Below are 26,288 nucleotides of genomic sequence, written 5' to 3' on the forward strand. Positions count from 1 at the left end.
CACTTTAGCTATACTTTGATCAAAACTCATACATACCGCCCTTCACACTGTTACAGAGGTTATCACTAAGATTGTCCACAATGTCCAGCAGGAAGGAGAAATCAGCCACGTTGAACATGTGGATTTCATCTGGATCGGTGGCAATGGACCGCAGCTCATTCTCATCTGCGTTCTTCACGCCTACGAAAAACGACAAGTTATTGTTAATCAGGACTTCGTCTGCAAAGTTATGTTTGTAAAAGCTCCCAGATTTTTACGCTCGCTCACCAATGGCGTACAGCTCAATGCCCTGATCGCGCAGGCTCTGTGAGGCGATGATGACATCATCCTGGGACTTTCCGTCAGTAATCAAGACACCGATCTTACGGGCGGCAGGTCGCATCCCAACGCTCTCTTTAAAGTTTTTCTCGAGGATGAAGTTAAGAGCCAGGCCTGCAGATGAAACATTGCAATGCTTAGATCCCAACTCCTTCAGGTTGATTTCTATAAATGTGATTCGATAGACGGCTCATGTCTTTAGAGGCGACTGTGACTGAAGTACCTGTCAAGGTGTTTCCTCCTTTGTAGGGCAGCTTATTGACAGCCTCCAGGAGCGAGTCCCGTGTCGGATGAGCGTTTAAGTGCCACTCAGTCTTTGGGTCCCCGCTGTACTGCGCAAGACCTGAAGATACGGCAAATCTTTGTCAGACCAACTTGTGCTAACTCCCGACATGTTGCTTTTTAAATTCAATTGTTCCTCCTGAGTAGACCCACCAATCTGAACTCGATCAGGCCCGATGTCGAAGACTCCCACCATGCGAGCAATGAAGGCCCGAATGGTCCTGAAGTTAAGCCGTCCGATACTCCAGGAGCCGTCCACCAGCAGCACGATGTCGGCTTGTGCAGTGGTCTTACACATTTTGTCTGATATTTCATGATGAAACAATGATTTAAAAAACAAAAGTTTAGATTAAGGGTGCAAGGAAGCCGCGGTGCATACAAAATATTATCTGCGATGGAATTTAATATTGAGAGAGACACTGAAGAGAATGTAAGAAGGAATGAAAGCATAAAAGAGGGGAAATGTATCATTTCAACAAACGACAATGAAAACGTCATTTGCAAAACATTCTGTGAGCATTTCTCATCCCCTTTGCTGTATTTTATGCCAGATGTTCCAGGTGGTATAATTATCGTCATTCCAGCAGCATGTTGTTAGGGAAATATTTTTCACAGTTGTGCTTTTGGACGTCCACGAGCGAGTCCCGCAGGAGGATTGCGCTGTTAATGGCCCCTGACATATCAAAGGCCTCCAAAGGAGAGAGTAATGTGCCCCTTGAGAGAAGCACCGTAATATTTACATCCTGTTTTTAACACCTGTATGATGACGACCAAGGCATCTGATCCTCCGTGCCAAAAAGGAAGAATGCAGATGTGCATGGGTAATAGTCAGATGTTGCACTAACTGCCACTTGCTGGAACTGAAAACAGGTTACATTACATTTGATTTACAGATGGGTTTGTGCAAACAAAAACAAAAAAAAACAAAAAAAAAAAAAAAAACCTCTGCGACCTGCAAAGACGCATAATAAGTTTGGTAACAAACTTTTTCTGAAAGATTGATCTATTGTTAGGAGACAAAAACAAGAAAATGACATGCATTTATCATGCTATTGTGACTTCAGTGAGCAAAATAACAGGAAGCTTTATTAACACTAATAGAAAATAAAAACATGTATCTCCTTGTTATTATTTCTACTTTATATATATTTAGTTTAAAAAATTATTTTTTTTACAATATCCCCTTTTTCCAGAACATTACAAAATGATCTCCTAATAAGACAAGAACTGAAATGAATGAAACGGCGATGAGGAAAAGAGTGTACTTGCAAACATCCTTTGGAAAACCTTTCTTCCCTGCTCTTAACTAACTGAGCATGCAGCTGCAAATACACGACACTGTTGCCATGCTAATACACTTTTTGGGTGAGACTAAAAAACAATTTATGATCCCATCAGTATTTTACAGCCAAACACAAGGAAACTTGGAATATACCTGTAAAAAGCAAGCTATCGAAGTTCTCTCGCATCTACATCTTATTTTCCTATGCAGTGGTGCTTTCTCTTGATCTCCTTTTAAGGAGCAAGAAGTCCAACTGACCTTTAAAGTTCTTTCCAGTGAACCACAACATTTTTCTTCCTCTCACACTTACTGAGTGCACCACTCTGACTCACTAAGCAGTAAAGGTTGTTTTTTTTTTTGTTTTTTTTACTTGCTGCCACATTATTTGTGAAAGGCTCATATAGCACAGTCTGTACTCGGACTGAAAAAAAGTGAAGGCCCCAAAGTGATGCAAACTAAAAAAAAGGGGGGCCAGACATGTGGCTCTTTTATTACATCTGTTATTGCATGAGGCAATTCGCTTTAAGGAACCAAATTCAGAGACCCTCTTTGTCTTTTATGGGGAATTACTTTAGGCTACATTTGTAAGAAGAAAATTTCAGTCTCCAGTTTGACTCTTGCTACAGAAAGGTCAGACAGAGGGAGTGATACCTTATAACTGATAAAGTGCCTTGCAATAATGTTCAGCCTTGAACTTTTTCACATTTTGTCAAATTACAACCACAAACCTTTTTGTATTTCACTGGGATTTTATGTGAAGCACTTACTCAAAGGAGTCCAAAACTGTAAAGTTTAAGAAAAAAAAAAAACGATTTATGGTGCATTTTAGCCAAATAAAATTGTATTACATTGTGCATTCGATTATTTGTAAAATCAAATTTCTCTGCTATTACAGCTGCAGGTATTTTGGGGTATGTTTCTACTAGCTTTGCACAACTATAGACTAACATTTATTTCCATTACTCTCTGTAAAACTGCTCACGCTCAAATACATTGGATAGAGATAATCTGAAAATATAAATGAGGTGTTCCTATAGATTCTTAGTTGAAGACTGGACTTTCACTGGCCGATTCTGCTACATGTAAATGTTTTGATCTAATAATTATTGTAGTTCTAGTTGTATGTTTAAGGTTGGTGTCCTGGAAGTTGAACCTCCACCCCAGTCTAAAGCCTTTTGCTGCCCCATGCAGGTTTCCTTGCAGGATTACCCTATATTTAGCTCCATCCATTTCTCTATAAACTCCTGTCTTCTTTCCTGTCCCTGCTGACAAAAATAAATAAAATTCCAGGAGCATAGTGCTGCCTCCATCAAGTTTTGCTGTGGGGATTTTACATTCAGGGAGATGTGCAGGGTTAGTTTTTGCCAAACATTGCGTATCGCCAAAAACTTTAGCTGTGATCTCCTCTGACCAGAGCATCTTTTTCCACATGGTTACTATGTCCCTACATGGCTTTTGACAAACTACAAACAGGACTTCTCATGACTTTCTTTCTACAGTGGCTCTCTCCTTTTTGCTCCTCCTTAACGGCCAATGTCTCAAGTGCATGACTAATAGTTGCCCTGTTAACAGATTCTCCCACCAGAGCTGCGGATCTCTGCTATTCTTCTTGAGCTACTATATGCCTTTTCTGCTTTTTCTCTGATTATTGCGCTTCTAAACCAAATAGTCAGTTTAGGTCTCTGGCCATATTTTAGGCGGCTTTGAATTAGTCCCATCCTCTTTCCATTTTTTTTAGATGATAGATTGAACAGTGCTCCGTGAGATGTTTAAAGCCTTTGGTATTGTTTTATTTCATAACCATGTTTTCAACTTGTCAACAATCTTTGTTCTGACCTGTCCGTTGTGTTTACCTTGGTGTTAGAGATTGATTTAAGGGCTTTAGAGTAAAAGGCACTGAATACTTAGCCTCTTCATACTTTTCCGACATTGATTTGTAAACCATTTTGTATCATGTTTCTTTCCCCTCACAATTATGCACTACTTTGTGACGATCCATCACATGCAATCTCTTTTTTTTTCAAGACTGTAAAGTTTGTGGTTGTAATGCGGAAAAAAAAAACGTAAAAAGGTTGGAGGGATAGAAATACTTTTGCAAGGCACTATGTACTAACTATGACTGGACACGTTTCAGTTATTTGAAGGCTAGTTTTTCTGTTGTTTTATAATCAAAAAATGTCAAATAAAATTATATCTTGGTGTATTTTGTGAAAAAACTCTAAAGCAACATTACTTGATCCCTCATATAGAGGAGGTTCAGGTTCATCAGAGTAAGTTGTGTTCTCTTCTCCAGCCAGTGGCATACTCTCTCCTCCTTCAAACATACCAAACACACTCACTGTGTATTTAGTACCAGCTCTGTAAAAAAATATATAGATATAGATATAGATCACCATTCCTTTTAGGAATACTGCCTAGAAATTTGTAAAATGGTTCAAATAAATCAAATCACGGCTATATAAAGACGTTAAATGCACACCTGAGCTCCTCCAGCACAACAGTGTTGTCATAGGGACCAACTAAAAGTTCTCTCAGGTCTATATCATCCTCAGCAGGGTGAAAAGCGACTTTGTAGCCCTTAACATCCCCAGGAGCATGGTCCCAAGTCACCCTGAAACTCGTCTTTGTTGGCTCAGAAGTCTGAAGATTCCTGGGACCTTTGTAAGGTGACACTGGATAGAAGGGAAGAAAAACGCACAAACATGTAGGTTATTGCTGCACAGTGACGCGGAGCACGATCCACATTTAGTTGACTCTAAAAGCCCAACATACGTGTTGTTCCTTCTCCTTCCCTTGTTTTGCCTTCTCCAGAACGATAGACCGGCACAACTGTGATGTCATAGGTTGTAAGAGGGGTAAGGCGTCTCAAAATGGTGGAGGTGGTGCCACCGGGTACTTTAGCTGCTAGCTGGCGCCCTCCTGGCTGTGGTCTGTAGGTAACGCGGTAGTTGACCACGTTTCCGGGTGCGGGCTGCCATGTCACCTTCATGGATTTTTCCGTCTCCTCCGAGACAACAATTGTTTTGCCAGAGGCTGAGACTGCAAGCGAGGAAATAAAATGTTAATGAAAAAACAAAAGGGATACATGGTGATTGAATAGTCTTACAAAAATAAACCTTTTTGGAGCTTTTTTCCATATGGCAATGCGTACCAAATGTGTGCTTAGCCACCTGTGTTAACAATATACCTTTGGAAATAAAAGCAGCACGGCTTTCCCCTTGTAAGCCAACTAAACAGTAACATAGCTGGATTGCTCAAAGTCAGTTTCCAAATGCGTGTGAACATAAACCGACTGAAATCCTTCAAATTTCCACAAGTATACAATAATCCAAACCACATTTACATGAGTGATCAAATTTAAGTGATGTCTTTGTAAACAGGCTTGGATTTCTTTTGCAAACCCATAAATGTAGTTTGTTTTTTTTCCAGCATGAAATGACGAAAAAAGAAGTGTGAATAGTCAGAGGTTTCAAAATGAGCAGAGGAAAGTATTCAGAATGTTTTATTTCAGAGGGAGGACTTTTATTAATGGAAAAAAGCTGCAGATCCAAGTTTGGCATGTGTTGCTTAGCCCAAAGAGACCTAAGATTTATGTAAAGGCTCAAGAAAATAAATCAGCAGATGGAGGTGCAAACTCAAGAAAGTGACTGTTCAGGTCAGCAGAGCTGCCTCATGGTTGCTTTTGGCGTAAGCTACCTTTAAAGATGATCAAAATAAAAAAATAAAAACACTATTTTTTTTTTTCTTTAGCACATTCCACTTCACTAACCGGTGGAAAAATTCCTCCCGATTGGAGAAAATTTCCACACAATGTGCTATTCTCATTCCAGCATGATTATAGTCTAACAAGAATAAAAGGCAGGGCATTGGTTCTGACCATTTAATCTGAAATGCTCCTCGTCTCTTCAACCACCTCATGATGTCATCGTACAGTTTAGAAAAATCGCCTGAACAATAAAGATTAAATTTTCTACAAGAAAACCAAAAATGTAGAAGCTCAATCTGAGATGTGAACATTTATGGGCTTAAGACCGCTTATCCGACTGAGAAACACACTTTACCCATTATGACAAAACAGAAAAACTCTATTGATACTTTGCACCAGAAAAGGCACATCTCTACCAAGGTAAGTCAAAAATCAAAAATTAGGAAATCCAAGGGAAACAATGGCAAGAAATCGATAGGAAGAAGAGCGAAGATCAAAAAATGACAGAGAAAAAGACACGATAAAGGGCTGGTAAAAACTTACTATCAGTGGTTTCTTCTCCAACCAATGGCTGGCCCTCTCCACTACCGTAGACAGCAACCACAGACACCTGGTAACGTGTCTCCGGGGTAAGACCGTCCAGGACGATGGATGTGCTGTCCCCTCGTGTTGTCTTTTCTCCAGTCTCATCACTAAACAGGGACTTCCAAATGACCCGGTACATGCGAACGTTACCCGGGGCAGCCGTCCAAGACACTGCAAAACTGGTGTCGGTGACGTCGCTGGTCACCAAGTCTCTGGGTGAGCCGGCCTCTGTGGATAGTTCAAGAACAAGTGTAGGTAAGTAATAGCATAAAGGTTTTAGACTCAATGCTTTCGTCTGCTGTTTTAAATTGTATCTGTATGACTGCAAAAGAAAACTGGTTTACAACAGTTCATTTAAGGGTTCAAAATGCCTTAAAGTGAGAGATCAGCAATTTTGAGGAGAGGTTCAGTTAAACGTTAATAGTTTTATTATTCCCGGGGTCTGATGCTAACGGCTACCTTAAGACGGAACAAGTCCCAAGTGAACTCTGAACTCTCTTAAAACAACAGCAATTTTCAAAACATCATAGCACTTTATCTGATCCGTGTTTCATCATTCCTATTTAATGAACACCCGACGCAAACTGATTTTTTACAAAGAAGTGGATGATTAGTATTGTATTTTTTCACAATAAGTTCCAGTGGCCTTTTTCCAGAGAAAGGGCAAAGACACACCCCAAATAAGTCCTTAGACCAGAACGAGTAAATATTTTTTTTTTGTCAAACTGAAGTCCTCAAGGGCCAGTGCCCTGCATGTTTCAGCTTTGTCTCTGCTTCAGCACACCTGAGTCAAACACTTAGATGTCCTGAATATTTGACTAATTATTTATCTTTCTGGCCAGTTCTGTCTGTCCTTGCCAGAAAGAACTATATTCTTGATCTTGCCACATTACATCAAAGAGGAAAAAACTATTATCTGGCAAAGTATGCACAGGCCTTTAATACATTAACTCAATCTTGGCAGTGCCTGAAGCCTGATCAATTTAATGTAAGACCACCAGGATAATTTCCAAACGACCACAAAATCGAGAAAAAACAGACTTTGTTGCACAGGTCACAGACTGAGGCAAAATGCAAAAGCTTCCTCCACTCTTGGTAAATTTATGGCAGAGTGATTTGCTGCTGAAAAACAGTGACAACCTTACAGTAGTCTCTTGTGAAGGAGCAGAATTCAGTTACTAAAATGTAACTGAATTCAAAAGATATGAGCATTTTAATTTTGATTTGCTTTAAATTAGTAAATATCAACTAAGACTGATTAGCTTTAGGTTTTCACTGCTCAGAATAAATCCTCACAACTGTGAGGATTTATTCACTTTTCTGTAAACCCAAATGCCTTCCTATTACAGGCAGGGGAATTATTTCCAATAAAAACCTCACAGAACTTTACAAAAAGGAATCAAGACCATCCCTTATATTGTTTATGCTTTTTTTAACAGAGCCTCCCTTCAACATCCTGAACTATCCCTTCAAGAAGCTGCAACAAAATGATTGCTTTATCAAGCTGGGACTGATTTTAATACAGACATCTTGTTATTTGAGGAAGTGAACAAAACACAAGATGGACAAGAGGAGCAGCCCTAGCAATAAACCACCGCCACTAATCTGTCTCCACTTCAACCCCTCAGGATCTGTTTGAGCAACTTGATTTTCTGCATGCCTCCTGGAAAAGGTTCTGCAAATCTCATCACAAATCATATATCCCCTAGAACCCCCCCCCCCCCCCCCCGGCAGAACTTGAATTTTCCACTGGAACATGGGAAACGAGACCCATGAAGTGTGTTTTCTACAGTTGCAGATGTTGTGCGAGCCCCACTCTTTTTGCTCACTATTCCTGAGGGATCCCTGGTAAGGGAGAAACTTAAGGAAACGCAGAGGAGGGGATTTTATGATGGACAGCCACCACATGCTTGGCTGAGAGGGAAACCCACGTTGAAGTGGATTTGTCTGTCTGGCTGGCAAACAGCGATGGATTAACCACAGGAAGATGGGCTGCTGCACATAAGACTCCCACACATCCTTAGGGGTTACTGATCCTCATTCAAGCCCCTCAGCCCCAACGTGCCAACAGGTAATGGCAATATAATCGCATGCACAACAGAGCTTTCAAGCAGGGTGGTCCAATTCACAAAACAACCACGTTTGAGTCCTTCAGAGTGTCCATCTACTGCTGCTTGAAAAAGACCAGAGGCTGTTTTTCAAGAGTGATGGCCAAGGCCAGAGGCTAATGAAGCGTTCCAGATTCTGGAGAACTATGAAAAAGCAATGTGCCTCTTACAAATAACCACACGATCAGTTAGAAGATTTATGTCCACAAAGCAGAGACAGCCGGATAAACTTGACTGACTTTTCCGGTAGGGTTGTGAACCGTAGCACGAAAAGATCATAAGATAATGACTTCTCCAGACAGTGGCTTGCTTTTCATCAATTCTTACAGGCAAAGTGAAGAGAAATGGACACTCCAAGAAGCTAAGAACCCTTTAACGTAGCATATGGTACACAGACCCCGGCAAGGTTTACAATCAGGCATTAAATATTCCTTCATTATATGTCAGTTTTTAAAGTGTGTTTAGCTAGCAAAAACGTGTTTACATGTAGCCTGTTTGGATACATTAATGATTATCACAGGGAAAGAATAACAGCAGTTTCTACTTAGCACTCTTTGAAATTGTTTAGTCTGTGAAGTAAAGTGGCATCTATATCAATGCCTGAGAAAGCAGAAACTCTTACAGGAAACGAGCATAACATTATGACCATCTGTCGAATAGCATTTTGGCTATCCATTTGCTCACAAAACAGCCCTGACCAATTGAGGTCTGGTCTCCCCTAGAGCCCTGAAGATACGATGTGCTATCTGGCAGCAAGATGTAAGCAGCAGGAACTTTAATTACTCAATTGCTCTGTTGGATTGATATTTTGGGAATTTTTGCCGCTGAATCAACAACTCAAACTTCATGTTATGCTCCTAAAACCATTCTTGAACCATTTTTGCTTTGTGACTGGGGTTATCGACGAGCATCAAAAATTCTGTTTCCTTAAAAATGTTTACATGGTCTGCACCAATGCTTGGTTAGGTGATATGTGTCACACACAAAAAATAAGATTGACATGGTGCCACCCACCCAAGGTCTCCCCAGCATAAAACTGCCTCTGTCTTGCTTTCTTCCTACAGGGCATCATGGTGCCATGTGTATTCTCTAGATAATCAGTATACACTTACTCTGTCATCTGCATGATAAAATACAAAATGTGATTAATCAGACCAGGCCACCTTCTTCTCTTATATCCATGCTCCAGCTCTGATGCCCCCTTGCCCATTGTTGACCATTGTTCAGTGGTAGACAGGAGTCAGCATGGGTATTCTCACTGGTCTGGTCACTGGTCTGGTAAGTGGCTATGCATCCCTATCCACAGCAAACCTCAGAACTAGCACAACATTTTTATTAAATTGAGCTACAGTAGCTTGAATGTTGAATCAAACCACATGGACCAGCCCTAAATCCCCATATGCATCAATAAATCTTGCCTGTGAACATGTTGCCAGTTCACTGCACTTTTGACCCAAACCCGTCAAGTCGTCACAATTGTTGCTTAAATCCTTTGGCAGAAGTGTTTACTTGCTTCTGAATATACTCCACCCACTACCATGCAACAATAGATGTTATCTATAGATGTTCTTTGCTTCACCTATCAGTGGTCATATTGTCATGCCCGATTAGTGTATATTCAAATGGATGTCAATTGAACCGCCTAAAATACACAACAAAAGATCTGTTCCTTCAGAAATTGTGATTATATAACTTGCTTAAGCAGACACAAACTGCTAACTATATTTAGCGAGAGTCAATAAAAAAAGAGATAAAACTTCAGCATACAGTAACAAAGTCTTAGCAGTTTAATGCACTGGGGTTTGATTTCTTTCCAGCAGAATATTGGTATGATTTGCCTTTTTTTGTACACGAATAGAGAAATAGTTGCTGAGTTCACTGATTCCACTAAACTCTTACTCAGTCTGCATTGCTTTTTTTTCTACCATGAACCCCTTCAAATGGATCCAGGAAAAACAACATTTTTGCCATTTCAGCCCTGTCACCTTACTTTGTTTCTCTTGGTTCACTTAAACATACACACAAACCACAAGGATAAAGTCTTTACTGTCTGTAAGCCAAGGCTGTCTGTCCCAAGACATACCTCACAGGATCCTCAAACCGGTGGAGAAAACCAATCTGACAATACCACTGTCAAAGTCTGGAAATGACTAAAAGTGCCTTCAGGACAGGTAAACCAAATTTGAGGAGGTAAATACACTCCCCAGCCATTTTAATAGGTACAATCTGCTAGTACTGAGATTGACCCCATTTTGCCTTCAGAAGTGTTTTAAAACTTCATGGCATACAGTTTGGACTATACTGACATTACAGCTGCAGATTAGACCATTAGCAAATCTCCATCAGTCATCAGAAGATGGGTATTCTATGGTCATAAATGGACAGACATGATCAACTGCAGTGCTCGGGTAGGTTGTGACTTTTAATTAGTCCTCAACTTGTGTTACGGATTTCAAAGCATGCCAAAAAAATATCGGCCAACACCATTATACCTATAGGAGCAGCTGCCTTAACTGTTGATATTTAATATTAATTCAGTCCAAAATCTGATCCTGCCATCTGAATATTACAGCTGAAATTGGAACTCATTGTACAAATATGGTATTATCATCCCTCTTTTTTAGAATATGAGCTGCAAACATGAGAGGTGGAAATCGAAGTTGATCAGAAGTTTATCACCTGCCTGTCTGGTACTAACAACCATGCCTTATTCAAATGTCCCCGTTCTGATGCTGATGTTGAACTTCGGCAACTCATTTTCAAAAGGTTTACATGCATAAATGGTCTGCAATGAAATGCAAAGAGCTTCTGGCATGTTACTATGTGTGTTGACAAGCAACTGGGTGTGAACCTGTGCAATCTAAGACAACTTTTCAGGTATCATGTGAAAAAAAAGGTTCAGTTTTGTTGCCAAGTATTTGGAACTCTATAATGTTTTAATAAAGCTTTGGATCCACCCCAATAGCCTGAGGAACTGTACTTCACAATTATGAAGCAACATTCTTTCCTCTAGTCCTCATGCTGTGTCTCTGCCTGTGTTTTGCCCCACCCTTGAGGAAGATGAATAGACAGTCCTTCAGACGAGACAGACAGCTCACCGAGGCAGACAGCTCACCCACCATTCAAGGCAAGTTTAGGTAACATCTTCCACATGTGGAATAAAACTCCCTGGTCTTAAGTAAATAATTTCACAATGTGTGTGTATGGTATCCATATTTGGGATGTTCATTCAAGCCCGGCTTCTGACACCTTCTGTGTGCTCCAGCTGAGTCATCTCAGGATGTTTCTGTCCATCTCAAGGCTCCTGTCTTGGCAAGCACTTGTCGTTGGTCACAACGGAGGTCTTTGTGCGAGCCTTTGAGTTCTTGCCTACACAGACTTCTCAGAGTGGGTCACTCGAAACGTGGCTCCCAACACAGTTCGGTTATTGTTGTGGCATGGCAGCTTTATAGCTTTAGGTGGGTAAGCAAACTGCTTTGTCAATGAGGCTTTTTGTGAGGGGAGTGTTTAACTGATGACGGCACAGATTTAATCTTATTCTTTAATCAAAAGCCCTCCCTTTGATTAATTTGAGAAACCAGAAAGCAGAGCAAAGACATAAACTCTTTAAGGCCAAATGCATTTTGTTATGCCTCAGAATTAGCTAAACTAGTTTTATATTAAGCAAACCTTGGGTATGATTTAAGATAAACGCTAGACTCTTTTCATTTTGGCACTCAAAATGAAAAATTAACTCAGTCCAATTTTTTTCCCTGTTATTTCAGTCAGTTTGTGATCGTTAAGCACCTTAAGAAGGAACACCTAATTTAAACCAGGACAGCCTGATTTATTTTTTTTCCTCTGCTCATTCCTGTTCAGTTGGGCAAATAACTCTAATCATCTTGACTGAACCAAAAGCATGTCATTCATCATCAGGTCAAGCAAATAATTTTAAAATAATTTTAACAGGGCGACTGTGGCTTGATGGGTTGGCAATCAGAAGGTTGTGGGTTCGATTCCAGCTTCCCCTTGCCACATGTTGATGTGCCCCTGGGCAAGGCACTTAACCCCAAATTGCCTACCAAGCTGCGTCTCGTTGTATGAGGAGTGTTGGCCTAGTGGTTAGAGCACTCGGAGAAGGATGCAAGTACCCGGTTCAATCCCCAGCGCCTGCACTCTGGGTCCCTGAGCAAGACCCTTAACCCCAGAAAGCTTCCCGGGCGCCACACATGGCAGCCCACTGCTCCCCAAGGATGATGGGTTAAAAGCAGAGAACAAATTTTGTTGTTTCAAGGACAATAAAGATGATATTACTATTACTAAAATGCCGCTAAATTTCAGGGATTGATGTGAACCTTCTAGTTCAGAATAGCATGCTCAATGTATGATCTCATTGTAAATTGCTGAGTAAATCCTTTAGATCTACCGGCACTGCAACTGAAAGTGCAACTTTCAGTGATATTCTCTGTTTAACAGAGTGTCTTTGTTGTTGACCTTTCCGACCTCCCCCCATCTAGCGTTCTCTTTCTGACCTTCTTTCCTGTGGTGTGGAACTACAACAAACTTCCTGCTCTGCATGAGATGAACAGAACACCAAGCCACCTTTTGTTGCATGATCAACAACATTGACCACAGCTGGCCTGCAGCTGCTGAATCCTGTGCTCTATCAGATGGGCTTAGCTACAAGTAGGCAATCGGTAGCAATTATTGACTTCCAGATTGGAGTGGTATTTTGGATTAGTTACATAATATGTTAAATATATCAGGTAAGCTACCACAATTTAATAAATCACGTATATATCAAAGATATCAGGAAAGCAACCGTTCAATTTACCTCATGCAGCTTAAGGTATAAAAGTATTACCGAACAACCATATGGCTCTGGTCAGATGCAAGTCGTTCCATATGTTTTCAGCATTTACAAGCATTCCGTATTTATTTGACTCCCACTTCCTTTATAGGCAGCAAAGCTACCCAAACCCACCATCTGTGCCAAATGAATGAAATTGCTTGCCACATTTTTTCTTCCTTTCAGAAACTTGGACAAATGAAGTCAACCTGAATTTCAACTCAGTTAATTGTTAAAGTATTCATACTTTTTCTGTTTTGTCTCGTTAAAATAACAAAGTACAACATATTTTATGACAAAAGGGGTGCAAAATAATGTGAAAAGAAAATAGATCTAATTTTAAAATAAAAATTGGGGAACTGTGAAGTCCATGCCCCCCTTTACTCTGATGTGCCTCAATAAAATCCAATGCAAACCACATAAGTCACCTACTGTATTTAGTAAGTATTGTCCCACTGTGTAATTTGAAATTTGAAATCTTGTCCCTCTTCTAGAGGGGCAAGATTTTGGAATTGTAAAAAGAAAGCCAAGAAGCTTTCCTTGTGCCACTTGAAACTAATTATTTTGTTTTCTGGGACAAATTGTAAAACGGTTCAACTGGTATGTTCTACTGATATAACATAATATAAAACAAAGTGAAATATATGTAATTTAATCCCATGCAGAAGTATTAATAATTAGAAATCTTAAACAACAACATTTCCTAAAATTTAACATATGCCAGTCTTTAAGATTTAATGGGAAAAAGTAGAACAATAGATAGAAATAATACATTTGTTGTACCAGTACCCCTGTTGCTCAACCTACTGGCGTAAGAACAGAGGTGGGTAAATCCATCTTCAGAAAGTAAAAACTATGCCTATTTCTCCTTAATCCTGTTCACTTAACCAGGTGATTTTAAACATCAGCCCCTGTATGCTGTGAAGCTGAAAATGCAAATGATTGGAACTACCCCCCACTACTTAAGAACCGAACAAGCTCAGACGTAACTATAATAATTTCACTATGCTTTAAGGGTTTCAAAAGTTTCAATTCATGTGGATTGCTTCCTACCTTCCAAAGTAGTCCCTGTACCAAGAAGAGGTTCCCCAGTGCCAGTGGAATAGCGTGCAGTAACAAACAGCTCATATTCAGTTGATGGTTGGAGGTTCTTCAGCATAGCCTGGGTGGTATCTCCCTTGACAGATATCTCCTTCCTCTCCCCTCCTTCTGCTGGTTTATAAGCAATACGGTACTGAAGGACATTTCCCGGAGCAGCCTGCCATGCTAGTTTCATTGTTGATATGGTTTCTTCAAAGACACGAAGGTCTCGTGGAGATCCCCGAACTGAAAACAGGCAAGAGTGAATGAGAAAACAACTTTACAATCAACAGAGAGAAAGTCTACTGATCAATAAAGGTTTCCTGACTTACCCTCCTTGGTGGTACCATCCACCAACATTTCATCTCCTATGCCACTTGCATACTCAGGAGACACAGAGACACGGTAGGTGGTGATTGGGAAGAGCTCCTGGAGAACTATGGTAGTTTCTGCTCCAATGGTCTGGGCCTCTAGTATTTCCCCTGTGCCACTAAGAGGAGTGTATGACAGATGGTACCTGATCACAGAACCAGGAGCAGCCATCCATGACACCCTGAAACTGTTTGTTGTTTCCTGTGTCACTTCCAGGTTCCGCACAGGGCCTTGCTCTGAAAGAGAACATATTTATTTCATATGAAAAATCTTGGCTCTATTTAGAAATCTTATGTAAAAAAAAAAATCAAAGTAAATCTCTTACCTTCAAGAGTTGTTTCTTCACCGCTCAAAGGAAAACTATCTCCTTTATCATACTGAGAAAAGACGTTGACTTCATATGTAGTGACTGGATAAAGATTAGGAAGAATGGATGTGGTGGTGTCACCCGGCACTATCAGGGAAACATAGTCTCCAGTGACATCTTCAGCCTTGCGGAAACGCACAAGGTAAGACAACACAGTAGAAGCAGGTGCTGTCCAAGTAGTACGGAAGCTTCGGGAGGTGATCTCCGAGAACCGCAAATCCTGAGGAGGAAGGAGACCTGCACACATAGAATTTATGCCATTAAAAGTATGCACAGAGGCACACATTTGACACATTTTTAAGTGGATCTACCCTGGCCATAATAAACTCCAATACTGTGAAATGTATTACACAGCTACTATACATCACCTGGTTGTATATCTCTAGCAAACAACAATAGCCTAATAACACAAGCCCTTTGCTCTCTAAAGAGGAACTCCAACCTCTGGTCCATCTGCAGGGGACATTTTGACTAACCAAGAACCTATTGTTTCTAACTGATTCACTCTCATGCTTAGGACTTTTCAACATCTGTTAGTGAACATGTTGCTTCGGTGTTTAAATGCATAAAATGGAGTGCAGTGACAGAGCATAACTTTAAGCTGTCATACAACTGAAAATATTCAAACTGAGATCAAGAAAGCCATTCCTAGATCTAGATTCAGATTTATGTGGCCAACATAATTTGATATTTTGTCTTGTTTAGTGTTAGACTGAGGTTTTTTACTCCTTGCCCTTCCATTTACCCATTACAATCAAGAAAAGAAAGCCAAAAAGCTAGGAGACTCACTAACACTATAAACATTCTTTGCACTTACTTTTCTTTTTGATCTTTAAAAGTTCCTGTTCAATCCTCAGACAGATGGACTGAGTCAGCTCCTTGGAAATTCTCTCAAAGGCATCGAAGTCCTCCACCTCGTAAACGTGAGTGTCTGCTGGTGGATTGGCAATGGCCTCCAGCTCAGATCTTACTGCGTCCTTCACACCAACAGCAAAGATCTCCACATCAGCATTCCTCAGATTGGTGGCAGCATTCTTAAAAGAGTCTGATGACTTTCCATCTGTGATGAGGACCATGACCCGGGGAACGTTATCCCTTGCTCCTCGATTTGGGACAAAGATCTTCTCCCTGACATAGGTCATGGCTTTCCCAGTGTTTGTGGAACCACCACGGTAGGGGAAGTTGCGAACAGCTTTGACAACAGCATTAATGTCATGATGGGTGTTGAGGAAAAACTCAGTATGTGTATCACGACTATACTGGACCAAGCTTATCTGGATATTATTGGGTCCAATGTCAAAGGAAGTGACCAAAACCTCCAGGAAGGCACGGACTTTTGCAAAGTTCTTTAATCCAATACTGTACGAGCCGTCGACCAGTAACACCACATCAGCCTGCACATCAACTCCCAAAGAGCACTCTAGGAAGCAATAGGAAATAATAGGTTACTTTACTAGATTTGATTGCTTGTATTTTAAGCAAAAGTTGGCTCTACACTTACCAGTTGAGACCTTGACAGGCTGGGTCTTTGCTAGTTCCATAATGGGTTCACTTGGGGTCAGACCTTTCAGGGCGAACAAACTGATCTCGTACTCAGTCTCGGGGGAGAGGTCTCGTGCATTTATAGATGTTTGCGTTGGTCCAATGTACAGCTCTTGGCGCTTCATTCCAGGTACCATGGGAATAAGGGTCAGCTTGTAGCCAGTGATTTCACCCAGGGATGGGTCCCATGTCACCCTCATTGACTTTGATGCAATTTCTAATACTTGCAAGTTAGAGGCAGGCTCCACCACTAGTATGAGATACAAGACGAAGCAAATTGTTGGAGATTAAAAGGGTTTGGCTAGTTACTGTCTAGTACAGACTACCAAATGCACATTGAATAGATATGATTTCACTTACTTTCTTCCCCACTGGCCAAAGTGTTAAGCTGCTCGTCTACCCCAGAGCAAACTTCGGTAATTATCTTTTTCTGGACCTCTTGGATCAGGTCAAAGTTGGGCACATTGTATACATGCTTGTTGTGAGGTTTAGAGGCAATTTCTCTGAGCTCATCCTCATCTGCTCCTTTGATACCTGCATGGAAAGACGTGCAACAACACCAATAACTCAAACATTCTTCCTGGATGCTTTGCAGATGTGAAAGATGCTTAGCTGCTTTGGATTATAGCTTAAGTTATGAAAAACAACAGTATTTCACTTTTCCTAAAGGCAAATGTGGTTCTCATGATGAAAAACCAATTGGAAAAGGCATTTTCCAGGCAGGCCTTCCCAATTTAAGGAAACACTAAATAATAAAACATACCTAGGACAAATATTTCCACTCCAATGTTCCTAAGTTTTTCAGCATGCTCCTCCACTGGGTCCTGGGATTTTCCATCAGTGATGATCATGGCTACCTTTGGAAACCCTTTTCTTGACCCCGAAGCCTCAGTGAAGATGTTTTTTATCAGGTAATCTATGGCATCACCTAAAAGAAAAGTTCACATTTTGTGTTTTTTTTTGCATTAGCAGATTGTACACATTAACAACATCAGCACCATTATTAACTTTTAATTCTCAATCTAATACTCCCTATCCACTTACCAGTCATAGTGTTCCCTCCCTTGTAAGGCAGTGAGTTTATGGCTTGGAGAAGGTCTCCTCTTCTGGTGTAACGATTGAGGGGGAACTCTGTCCGAGTATCTGTGCTGTATTGAACCACAGCTACTCGGGTCTTATCCGCGCTGATGTCAAAGGCCCCTGCCAGGGCACCGATGAAACTTCGGATGTGCTTAAAGTTTTCCCTGCCCACACTCCACGAGCCATCCACCAGAAAAACCAAATCTGCGATGGCACTCACGGAACACTCTGAGAAAACACAGTAGTAGAGAGACAAACAATGTGACACACAATGAGGTGAGAACAAGAACATTTAGATATTGCCTACAACATTGTGATTGATTTGGGATTAAGTTTAAAGCAATTATAATAATAAAACATATTTTGTTTCTCATAGTTAATCAGTTTCCATTCCAAATAAGCGCCAATAATCATATAATAGCAAGCTTGTTTTTGAACAATACGTTTTATGCCTCATTTCTTCTGAATGTCTAAATAAAATCAATCCCTGACAGGTAGTTGGATGGCTATGAACTGCAGTCAGACATCAAAAGGAAAAATCTACTGATGCCAAACAGTGGGCTGGTATAGTTATTCCAGCAGATGCCTTTATAGACTAAACATTTAGCTGGGGCTCCACCGACTAGGGTATTTTTTCATTTTAAAAATCCACCGGGATTTCAATCATAAATTAAATTTTCTGGAACATTTAAGATGACTCCATTGGCAGGTGTCTGTGCCCTCTTTGAAAATGCAGTACGTTCAAATACCCATTTCTCATAAATCACATTCTCTCAGTTAGATTTTTCTTGAAAATCGTTTTAATGCTTAACTTTGAATAAGTTTGAGTATCAAAGATGGTTTTGATCCATAATAAGATTTCCTGTATTAAATATGCTTTGTTGTTTGGATTAAACTAACCTATGTGTGCCTGTCCTTTGAGTGTTATAATGAAACTAAAATATGAGAAAGAAATACATGTTAAGTTTTCAGAGACATCACGGAAGGGCTGGCATTGTTCAGTTTCTGGTTGCCGCTACAGTAAACATACTCACTGATTGCATCTAAATGTGGCCTCCTGCCTGATCCACTGGTGTTACTTGACTGAACTGAAAGAAAGGGAACACTTGGTGAGTTACAACAATGAAACTCCAGAACCATTGTGTACGTTCTCAAAGAGAACGGGCAAGAAAATCAACACATCATAAAACCGAGTCCGCGGCATCAAAAACCGCATTCATAAACTATGAAAAGTGAGCAACTCTAGACAGTAAACAGATGTTATTTCTTGTGACTTTCCAACGTTCCCTGAGGCTAAATGGAAACAGAGTCCTTTCACTTTTTCCATATTCCCATGCTCATATAAACTACCACTTTCATCTTTGTTTAAAAGCCAAATAAAGACAAAATTATTTTTTTAAATTTCTAAATTTCTAAAGACTTTAATTTTCCATGTTGTCTCATAATACTAATAAAAACTAAAGTTTCATCAACTAATTGCATCCTCAGCTATAGATGAGTACAGGTGTGATTCAATTTTAGTAATTAAATAAAAAAAACATATTTTATATTGATTTATTATACACAGTATCATAATATCATACTTAAACCATTTATTTATGTTAATTCCTTTTTTTTTTTTTTTTTTGTTAATTCCAATAATATGATCAGAAGACATACACCTTAACTCATAAGGAGGGTATGCCAAAAAAGGTCCTTGCTATAGAGGTTTTTTGTTCAGATTGCTGTGTTCAAGCATATTATTGGAAAGTTTAGAAGAAGGACAAGTGTGTGAGCAACAGAATATAGCATGGGACTTACTAAAAAAAAGACATTGCAGCTCACTGAAACGAATGTCCATGTACTGTGTGGTATATTTACTCAAAACTGACTTATGGGTTCCTTTTGCATGTATTATGTGCTTTGGAGACAGTCTGTTGATCTGCTACGGTGTTGAGGAAGCTCTGATTGCTTCAACAGCAGCCTTAAGCTCATCTGCATTGTTCAGGCTCGTGTCATGATTTGACAATAATTAAGGTCAGTTCAGTTTGCTAGCCAGCCAAGCACAGTAATTCCAAGTTCACTGAGCCAGATATTGGTGATTGTGGTAATGTGAATAGGAGCCAAGTTCTGTTGGGAAAAATGAATTACTGTCTCCATAGAACCTGTCAGCAGAGGGAAGAATAAAATGCTCTAGCAGAAGACTGTGCTGACTTTGGATTTGTTCAAATAGGATGAGCCAACACCAGTAGATGAGCGCTCTCCAAATCATCACTGGCTGTGGAAACTTCATGCTGGTCCTCAAGCAGCATGGATTTTGTTCCTCGCCACCTCTACGCTTGAAATTGGGTTTGCTTTACCATCTTCTCTAGGAAGAAAGTGTTTATGCCACACTTTTCCTTCCACTTAACTTTCCATGAACATGTATTAATACAGCACTCTGTGAACAACCTTTTGTGGTTTACCTTGTTTTTGTGGAGGGTGTCAATGACATTTGACACATGTCAAGTCTGCAGTCTTTCCCATGACTGTGTAAGCTATAACATTAGTCATAATCATCAAAATATACTGAAATAAATGACTGTGTGTAATAAATTTATTTAAATGCATAACTGAATTTTCCTATTTTCCTTACGTTTAAAAACAGCTTAAATTATTATGTTTCATTTCAACTTATTCACTTTCCAAGCTATCTTCATACATACTTGTCAGTTGTCCATAGATGGGGATGCTCTCCTCTGAACCATAAAAGGAATTTATTGACACTGTATAATCTAAATCAGGTGTCAGATCGGTGATGGATGTGGTAGTGGTTTCTGCACCGAGGTTTACATATCTTGCTGGTTCATCTAGGGAGGAAATAATTTTTTCTGTTACAGTCTTGTTTGGGTGCATGGTATGTTTAAATTGGCTTGACTTAATTTACTTCATGCTTACCTGCATTTGATACAATTTGTAGTCTGAAGCCCTCAATCCTTGCAGAGGGTCTTACCCATGACATTTCCACTGTGTTCTCATTTAGTATTTTAAATTTCAAATCTGAGGGAGGCTCCACTGCAAACAAAAGATGAAACACTGTTAAATCCCATTACAAAACAACGGGCGTGTATGAATGTGGATATATTTCAGAGAGAACTAAACAAAAAGGCATTTTATTCAGGCATTCACATGAATCCCAACTACAAACACTTCACAAGTGAAGCACATTAGTTCGTTGTTGGGAGCAGGCACAAAAGAACTGACATCCATTTGCGTGAGTGACAGATGGAGAACACGTGACCACATTTAAAATTGAAAAAAGAGTGAGAAGCCATTTTGGAACAAAATGGCACCTGTTTGAGTTGCTCAAGCAACTCAAGCACTGGCAAACACATTTCATGGGCACAAATAGTGCAAACACTTTGTGAACCATACAACACATGCTAAGTGCAGTCATCACATTGCATGCCCCGACCGCATACTAAACTGCTTTTATGATCAAGTTAGCTCACTATTCCAAAAAGAAAACAACAATTACTGATTATACAATGGAATCAAGATTGCCATATGGTTACTGATGGTCAAAAAGGAGCACCATATGTTATATATACATTGTATATAAACATATTTCAGAGACAAGAAGTGGTTTGTAGTTCATTTGGTTAAGACTCTGCACAAGTGAGTGGCACACATCCATTGCAAACCTGTAAAAAAGAATACACAATTCGTCGCTGGAGACTCTTGTGTACTTTTTTCTCTGGCTTGGTGCACGAGAAAGGCAAGTGAGAACTTTATTCAACAAAAAAAAAAAAAAAGTTTAATAACAAAGAGGGTGAGCATAACTACAACAAACAGAACAGCAAAAAATGACCTATAGCGGGAAAAGACGGTGCACCTTTACATCAAGATGATTCAGTCACAGTATCATGCATCATGTACATGAGAAAGTTGTTTGAATGAACAACTTTGACTGACTGGACAATGGGTAGGTATCCATGTACAAGTTGGAACCACACAGACAGAGATGACAAACGTATTTAAAATGATATTCTTTTTTTTTTAAATTGAAAGGACAGTTTACTATGAGTAATTTGCATGCAAACAAACTGCATTCTATGGTAGCAAATTATCCCAAAGTGTGATTTTTTTTTCTTTTTAGTATTACCTAACAAACAGTGAGTCAGGCTACTCATTAATAATCAAACTATTTTTTATAAATTACATGCAACTTTAAAAACTACAACAAACTGGGATGGACCTTTGCCAGGGCTTACAGTGGCATTTAACCCTGGGCCCCAAAGTTTTGGAAGGCCCAAAATATATGTGTGTATATATATATATATATATATATATATATATATATATATATATATATATATATATATATATATATATATGAATAAATGCTTAGTAATCCTGGTATCGTTTACATTTCTGAAGTGTAAATCTATGTGTGTAAATCCAGGTGTTTTAATCTGTTGGATTTTCATGCAGATTACCAATATGCAGCTATTTTAAAACAATGAAGTCATAGAAAAAACAGTATCCTTAAACATGCTAGATGTTACCACAGCAAGTTTTAAGTACATGCTTCACATCTCCTCTTCTGTTTTTTTTGTGGATCTCAGTTACTACGTTAATCGTCACTTATGGGCCTGGCATAGTAGCTTTAACTTTTTTTGTCTTTTTTTTTTGTTATAGCAATGATGACATTTCTAGAAATTGTGCAACATTTTTTTTGGAGCTTTAGAAAGCACAAATATGAAGATCCCTTGTGTATATAACTATAAATCTATTGCACTTTACATTCACAAAAAAGCTTGTGTGAGTGGGACACCATAACTGTCCCTAGCCCAGGGCCCACATTGTGTTATAACTGGCCCTGTTTAGAAAGTAAATTTAATGTTAAACTGATTTTAAAAAACACTAAATAGTACAAGGATGGACCAGTTTTGTCAAATGTTGCTCTAAATCTGATGTGACTGAACTAACATGGTACCATGATGAGATTTAGTTCTACATTTGGCTTACCTGTGCTAGTTTGGTACAATGATGGGGATGAAGTTAGTATAGGAGCATGCAGTAGACATCAAGGCATTAGTAAAGAGCTTCTCCACAGAGGAGACAAGAATATCATTTTAAAATCCACTATGAGGAGATGGCCATAGCTTGGGACACACTGAGTGCACAGGCAGACGACAAACAGGAGCCCGCCAAATACTTAAGAATTTGGATTGGAGGTTCACCAACCTGGCATTTCAACTCAAGGAGCCCCGTAGATCGCGTTCCGTAGTATTTCTTCATCAAACGGAGGCATAGAATAAAGTATTGGAAGTGTAGGTGCGTAGAAGGGTCTTGTGTTGCAATTGGACAGGTTGAGAATTTTGGGGAAAATACATTTTTGAGTGGCTCTTCAGTTAGTTGCTACCACATTTGTTCATGGAGAAGATGGTTTGACTGTGTTGTTCGAATTTGTCACAGTTTCTTCGAACGCATACCTTCTGGTTAGAAAATGTTCTCAAAGAACAAAGATGCTTTTGTTAAGAATAACAAACTCTGGTCAGTCGTTTAGATCCTGCGGTTTTTTTTTGACGACGGCCCCGTCCGTTCCCAATAAAAAGACACCTCTGGTTCCCAGGGGCCAGAGTCTGGCTACCGTTGTGTTACCTCAGTCTCCGTCCCGTCAGCCAGTCAGCGGTCCTGACCAGAACGACCGCCAGGAGGGGGGGAGACCGAGGGAAAAGAGCTCTCCCCAAAGAGGCAGGACAGATGCCAAAGCAATTCCGCAACATGTGCTGACATTAAACACTGGCGCATATTAACTTTCCATATGTCTCGCAACTCAGCGTTTCTACAAATGGCTGCAAAAAAAAAAAAAAAGGCCTCAGAAAGCCTCTTTGTCTTTGTGCTGTCTGAGGATTAACTTGCTGCGCTCGTATTTCATCTTTCCATTCCGTTTAGTGAAGATATGTGAGGGCAGACTCCTCTCACCGGGGAGGAGAGCTCTCAGAGGGAAAATCTCAAAAAGTTTCCACACCCTTTATTCAGCTTTGCTATTAGCTCTGAATGGAGTGGTTGCGTATGACGTTAATAAGTCATTCTATGTCCTAAATATTGCCGGTACTTTACGCTGTCAATCAGCCACGATGTGTTAATTTTTGTGACATAATGTACAGCTTAACTTCTGGGGCATGTCAGGTATGAGCTATAAAACGGAGCCGGGAATGAAATCGCTTCCTTTACTAAACTTTACAACCACAAACAGTAATCTACCCATATCGTAAAACTTTTAGATGCCCTGGAAATGGCGGGATTCAACTGCTGCAGGCGTACTAAAACCACAGCAGGGGAACTTTTATATATGCGCAACATCCTGTAACATTTTTTTAAAAATGCTTAAGACCTTAATTGCAAGGATTTTGGCAATTTTCCTATTATTCCTTGGAGAGAGGGGGGGAAAAAGACGTTGCATCATAAAACTGAAAACAGCAGCAAAACATCAGCAGTTAAAGGATTGTTGCTCCTATAAGTGTTCTGCTAAATTACATGTGAAAGAAGCGTCGCCGATCTGAGCGAGAGAACGGCTCCCGAATAGTTTGTTTATCCAGTCTAAATTGCTGCGTAAATACAAGGAAACCGAATCCACATTAAGAATTTATGGCAACAAGTCTCGTTAGATCAATTAGACTAAATCCATTTTAAATCAGAGGGAAAGGAATAAAAGTCAACATGGAATCATTCACATAGTTAAAGAGCATTCAACAGTAACTTTATTCAATTTGTCAGGAACATACAGTTCATTTATCACTTTCATCACTTACTGACAAAAACAACAAAAAAAAACGTGAACTCCTTTAATGTCTAAAAAACTGGGGGAGAGAATTAGGAAAGTGGAGAAGGGGAGATAAAGAGCAGGACAGATTTAGTCAGAAGAGCGAGGCCAGGTGGCTTCATTTACCTTGAGCATCTATAGAGGACAGCAGGGCTGCAAGGAAGGCAGCCAAGGCCACCGACAGCCTTATCTTCATGTTTCACCCTGAAGGATCAGCAACGCATCAATCAATCTGCCAGGACAGAAGGTATGTTTGAGCCACCAGCCTACACAGCTCCCTCTATTAGTGCGGCATTCCCAGCGTTGGTATAAAATAACAGTTTCAGTTGGCAGGATTAACAACCGATCTAATATGTTGCATCACAATTCCACAAAAACAGTTATATGTATCCAGGCATCTTTACACAATAAGTGCCACACCTTGCTGCTTTCGGTCCACACCCATACCCCGAGGTGTATAATTAACACTGTAGAGGGATTTAAGAAGAAAAAAAAAACGCTTAACACAAGCTCATCTGGTTTCGAGTTTCCGAAGGCACAAACTGCAAAGCTGATTGCTTTCTGGCTGCCTTTGATCTCTTTGGTGGTTCACAATGCAGATCACTACATGCACTAACGCCTAATCTGTGGTTTTCACTTACTCATGCCCTGCAGGGCAAGTCTAAGGTGCTCATTTAGGGTAACCAAACACTCACTCTGAGCACGAAAAAAAAAAAAAATCCAAATCCCCTCTTTCATGCAGAGGGTAAGAGGAAAAAACAAGGAGGTCAAATTGACTGCATCATCTTATTCTCTCCTGAAAGTTTAAATTGAATGGAAATATGCACTTCAGGCTATTGAAAACTCAACCATTTCATGATCAGGCTCTGCACTCCGCCTGGTGCGGAAGCCGGAGTACTGCATCTGAAAGTGACCCGATATGGATCTGTTGAACACATCAGGATCATTTGATCTGAATTATAAAAAATAAGTTTACTCCTCGGCAGATGCCCAGCAGAGGCCCTGAAGCTGGAGCACTGGTTCGTTTTTGCTCAATTTTATAAAGTGATCAATAAAAAAAATAACTGATTTCAAACTGCATTTTTTTTTTGTCCAATATGAATGCATATATAAGAACAAAGAATAAAAGTGAAGTTAAAATATATATATATATATATATATATATATATATATATATATATATATATATATATATATATATATATATATATATATATATATAAAGATGAATAAATGATTAATTTAAAAAATGCTCTCTAAAATGTAATTTTAAATAAAAGTATGTCTACTTACCAATTAAAGCTCCCGTTACAAACTAAAGGGAGCAGATTTGAGAGCACCCTGCTTGAAGCCCCTCACTCTGTGCGCCAACAGAGAAATGGACCCCTCTCTCCTCTGTGGGGACTACCGGAGCCTCCACCAGCCAGATGTCTTAGGAGGAAAAGCCTTTTTCCAAGTGGGAAGAATCTTTCCACCATCGGCTACTTAACAAGGGGGGCAGTTCCAAGCTCTCGTTTTACCAACATAAGGGCTTCTTGCGAAAGCTCTGCCTCCTCGCTGATGTATGTCCCCCGCAGAGACCGAGCCCAAGTTTGGAAATTACTTTTTTTTTTTTTCAGCCCCCCTCTCGCATTCCTTTGGTCTGTTGATACAATGAGGCTCCAGATCTAAAACGACCTCACAGCAGCTGGCCAGACATCTCTGACAGGGGGAAGTGTTTTATTTGCGACAGAAAGCATCGGGGATGTAAATAAAGATGTGAGGCTTTCTCAACCAATTTCTCTCGGGAAAATAAAGACAGCGATTCCCGGGAAGGAATTAATGACTGTAGAAGTATATTTATAAGTTAAGAGTTGCGTTTTCTGCTTTATACAGAGCGTGACTCAAAACTGGAAAATTGGATTTTTGTTACAGACGCAAGCCATTCAGAAAACGGTACGGATTTATG

General features: G+C 39.8%; 1 protein-coding gene across 4 annotated transcripts in view; it reads right to left on the reverse strand.

The window, feature by feature from the left end:
- The window catches only part of col12a1a (collagen, type XII, alpha 1a), a 69,247-nt gene extending 43,430 nt beyond the window's left edge, over positions 1–25,817 (reverse strand). For 2 of the 4 annotated variants that reach the window (XM_012862067.3, XM_012862064.3), the window contains exons 1-21: positions 25,634–25,816; positions 24,467–24,572; positions 20,467–20,583; positions 20,235–20,378; positions 18,585–18,638; positions 17,515–17,778; positions 17,234–17,398; positions 16,831–17,004; positions 16,430–16,720; positions 15,746–16,348; positions 14,887–15,165; positions 14,522–14,797; positions 14,163–14,435; positions 6,132–6,401; positions 4,655–4,921; positions 4,362–4,554; positions 4,116–4,240; positions 754–903; positions 542–661; positions 268–432; positions 37–180 (exon numbers count right to left, since the gene is read on the reverse strand). In XM_012862067.3, coding sequence (XP_012717521.2) covers positions 37–180; positions 268–432; positions 542–661; positions 754–903; positions 4,116–4,240; positions 4,362–4,554; positions 4,655–4,921; positions 6,132–6,401; positions 14,163–14,435; positions 14,522–14,797; positions 14,887–15,165; positions 15,746–16,348; positions 16,430–16,720; positions 16,831–17,004; positions 17,234–17,398; positions 17,515–17,778; positions 18,585–18,638; positions 20,235–20,378; positions 20,467–20,583; positions 24,467–24,536 — 4,144 coding nt within the window. In that variant the 5' untranslated portion in view covers positions 24,537–24,572; positions 25,634–25,816. Of the gene's footprint in view, positions 1–36; positions 181–267; positions 433–541; positions 662–753; positions 904–4,115; positions 4,241–4,361; positions 4,555–4,654; positions 4,922–6,131; positions 6,402–14,162; positions 14,436–14,521; positions 14,798–14,886; positions 15,166–15,745; positions 16,349–16,429; positions 16,721–16,830; positions 17,005–17,233; positions 17,399–17,514; positions 17,779–18,584; positions 18,639–20,234; positions 20,379–20,466; positions 20,584–24,466; positions 24,573–25,633 lie in introns of all 4 variants that reach the window. The other 2 variants (XM_012862068.3, XM_012862069.3) reach the window with 2 other exon arrangements.
- Between the last annotated feature and the right edge of the window lie 471 nt (positions 25,818–26,288).

Source organism: Fundulus heteroclitus, chromosome 19 (assembly GCF_011125445.2).
Source record: "Fundulus heteroclitus isolate FHET01 chromosome 19, MU-UCD_Fhet_4.1, whole genome shotgun sequence".
In the NCBI taxonomy this organism is placed as follows: domain Eukaryota; kingdom Metazoa; phylum Chordata; class Actinopteri; order Cyprinodontiformes; family Fundulidae; genus Fundulus; species Fundulus heteroclitus.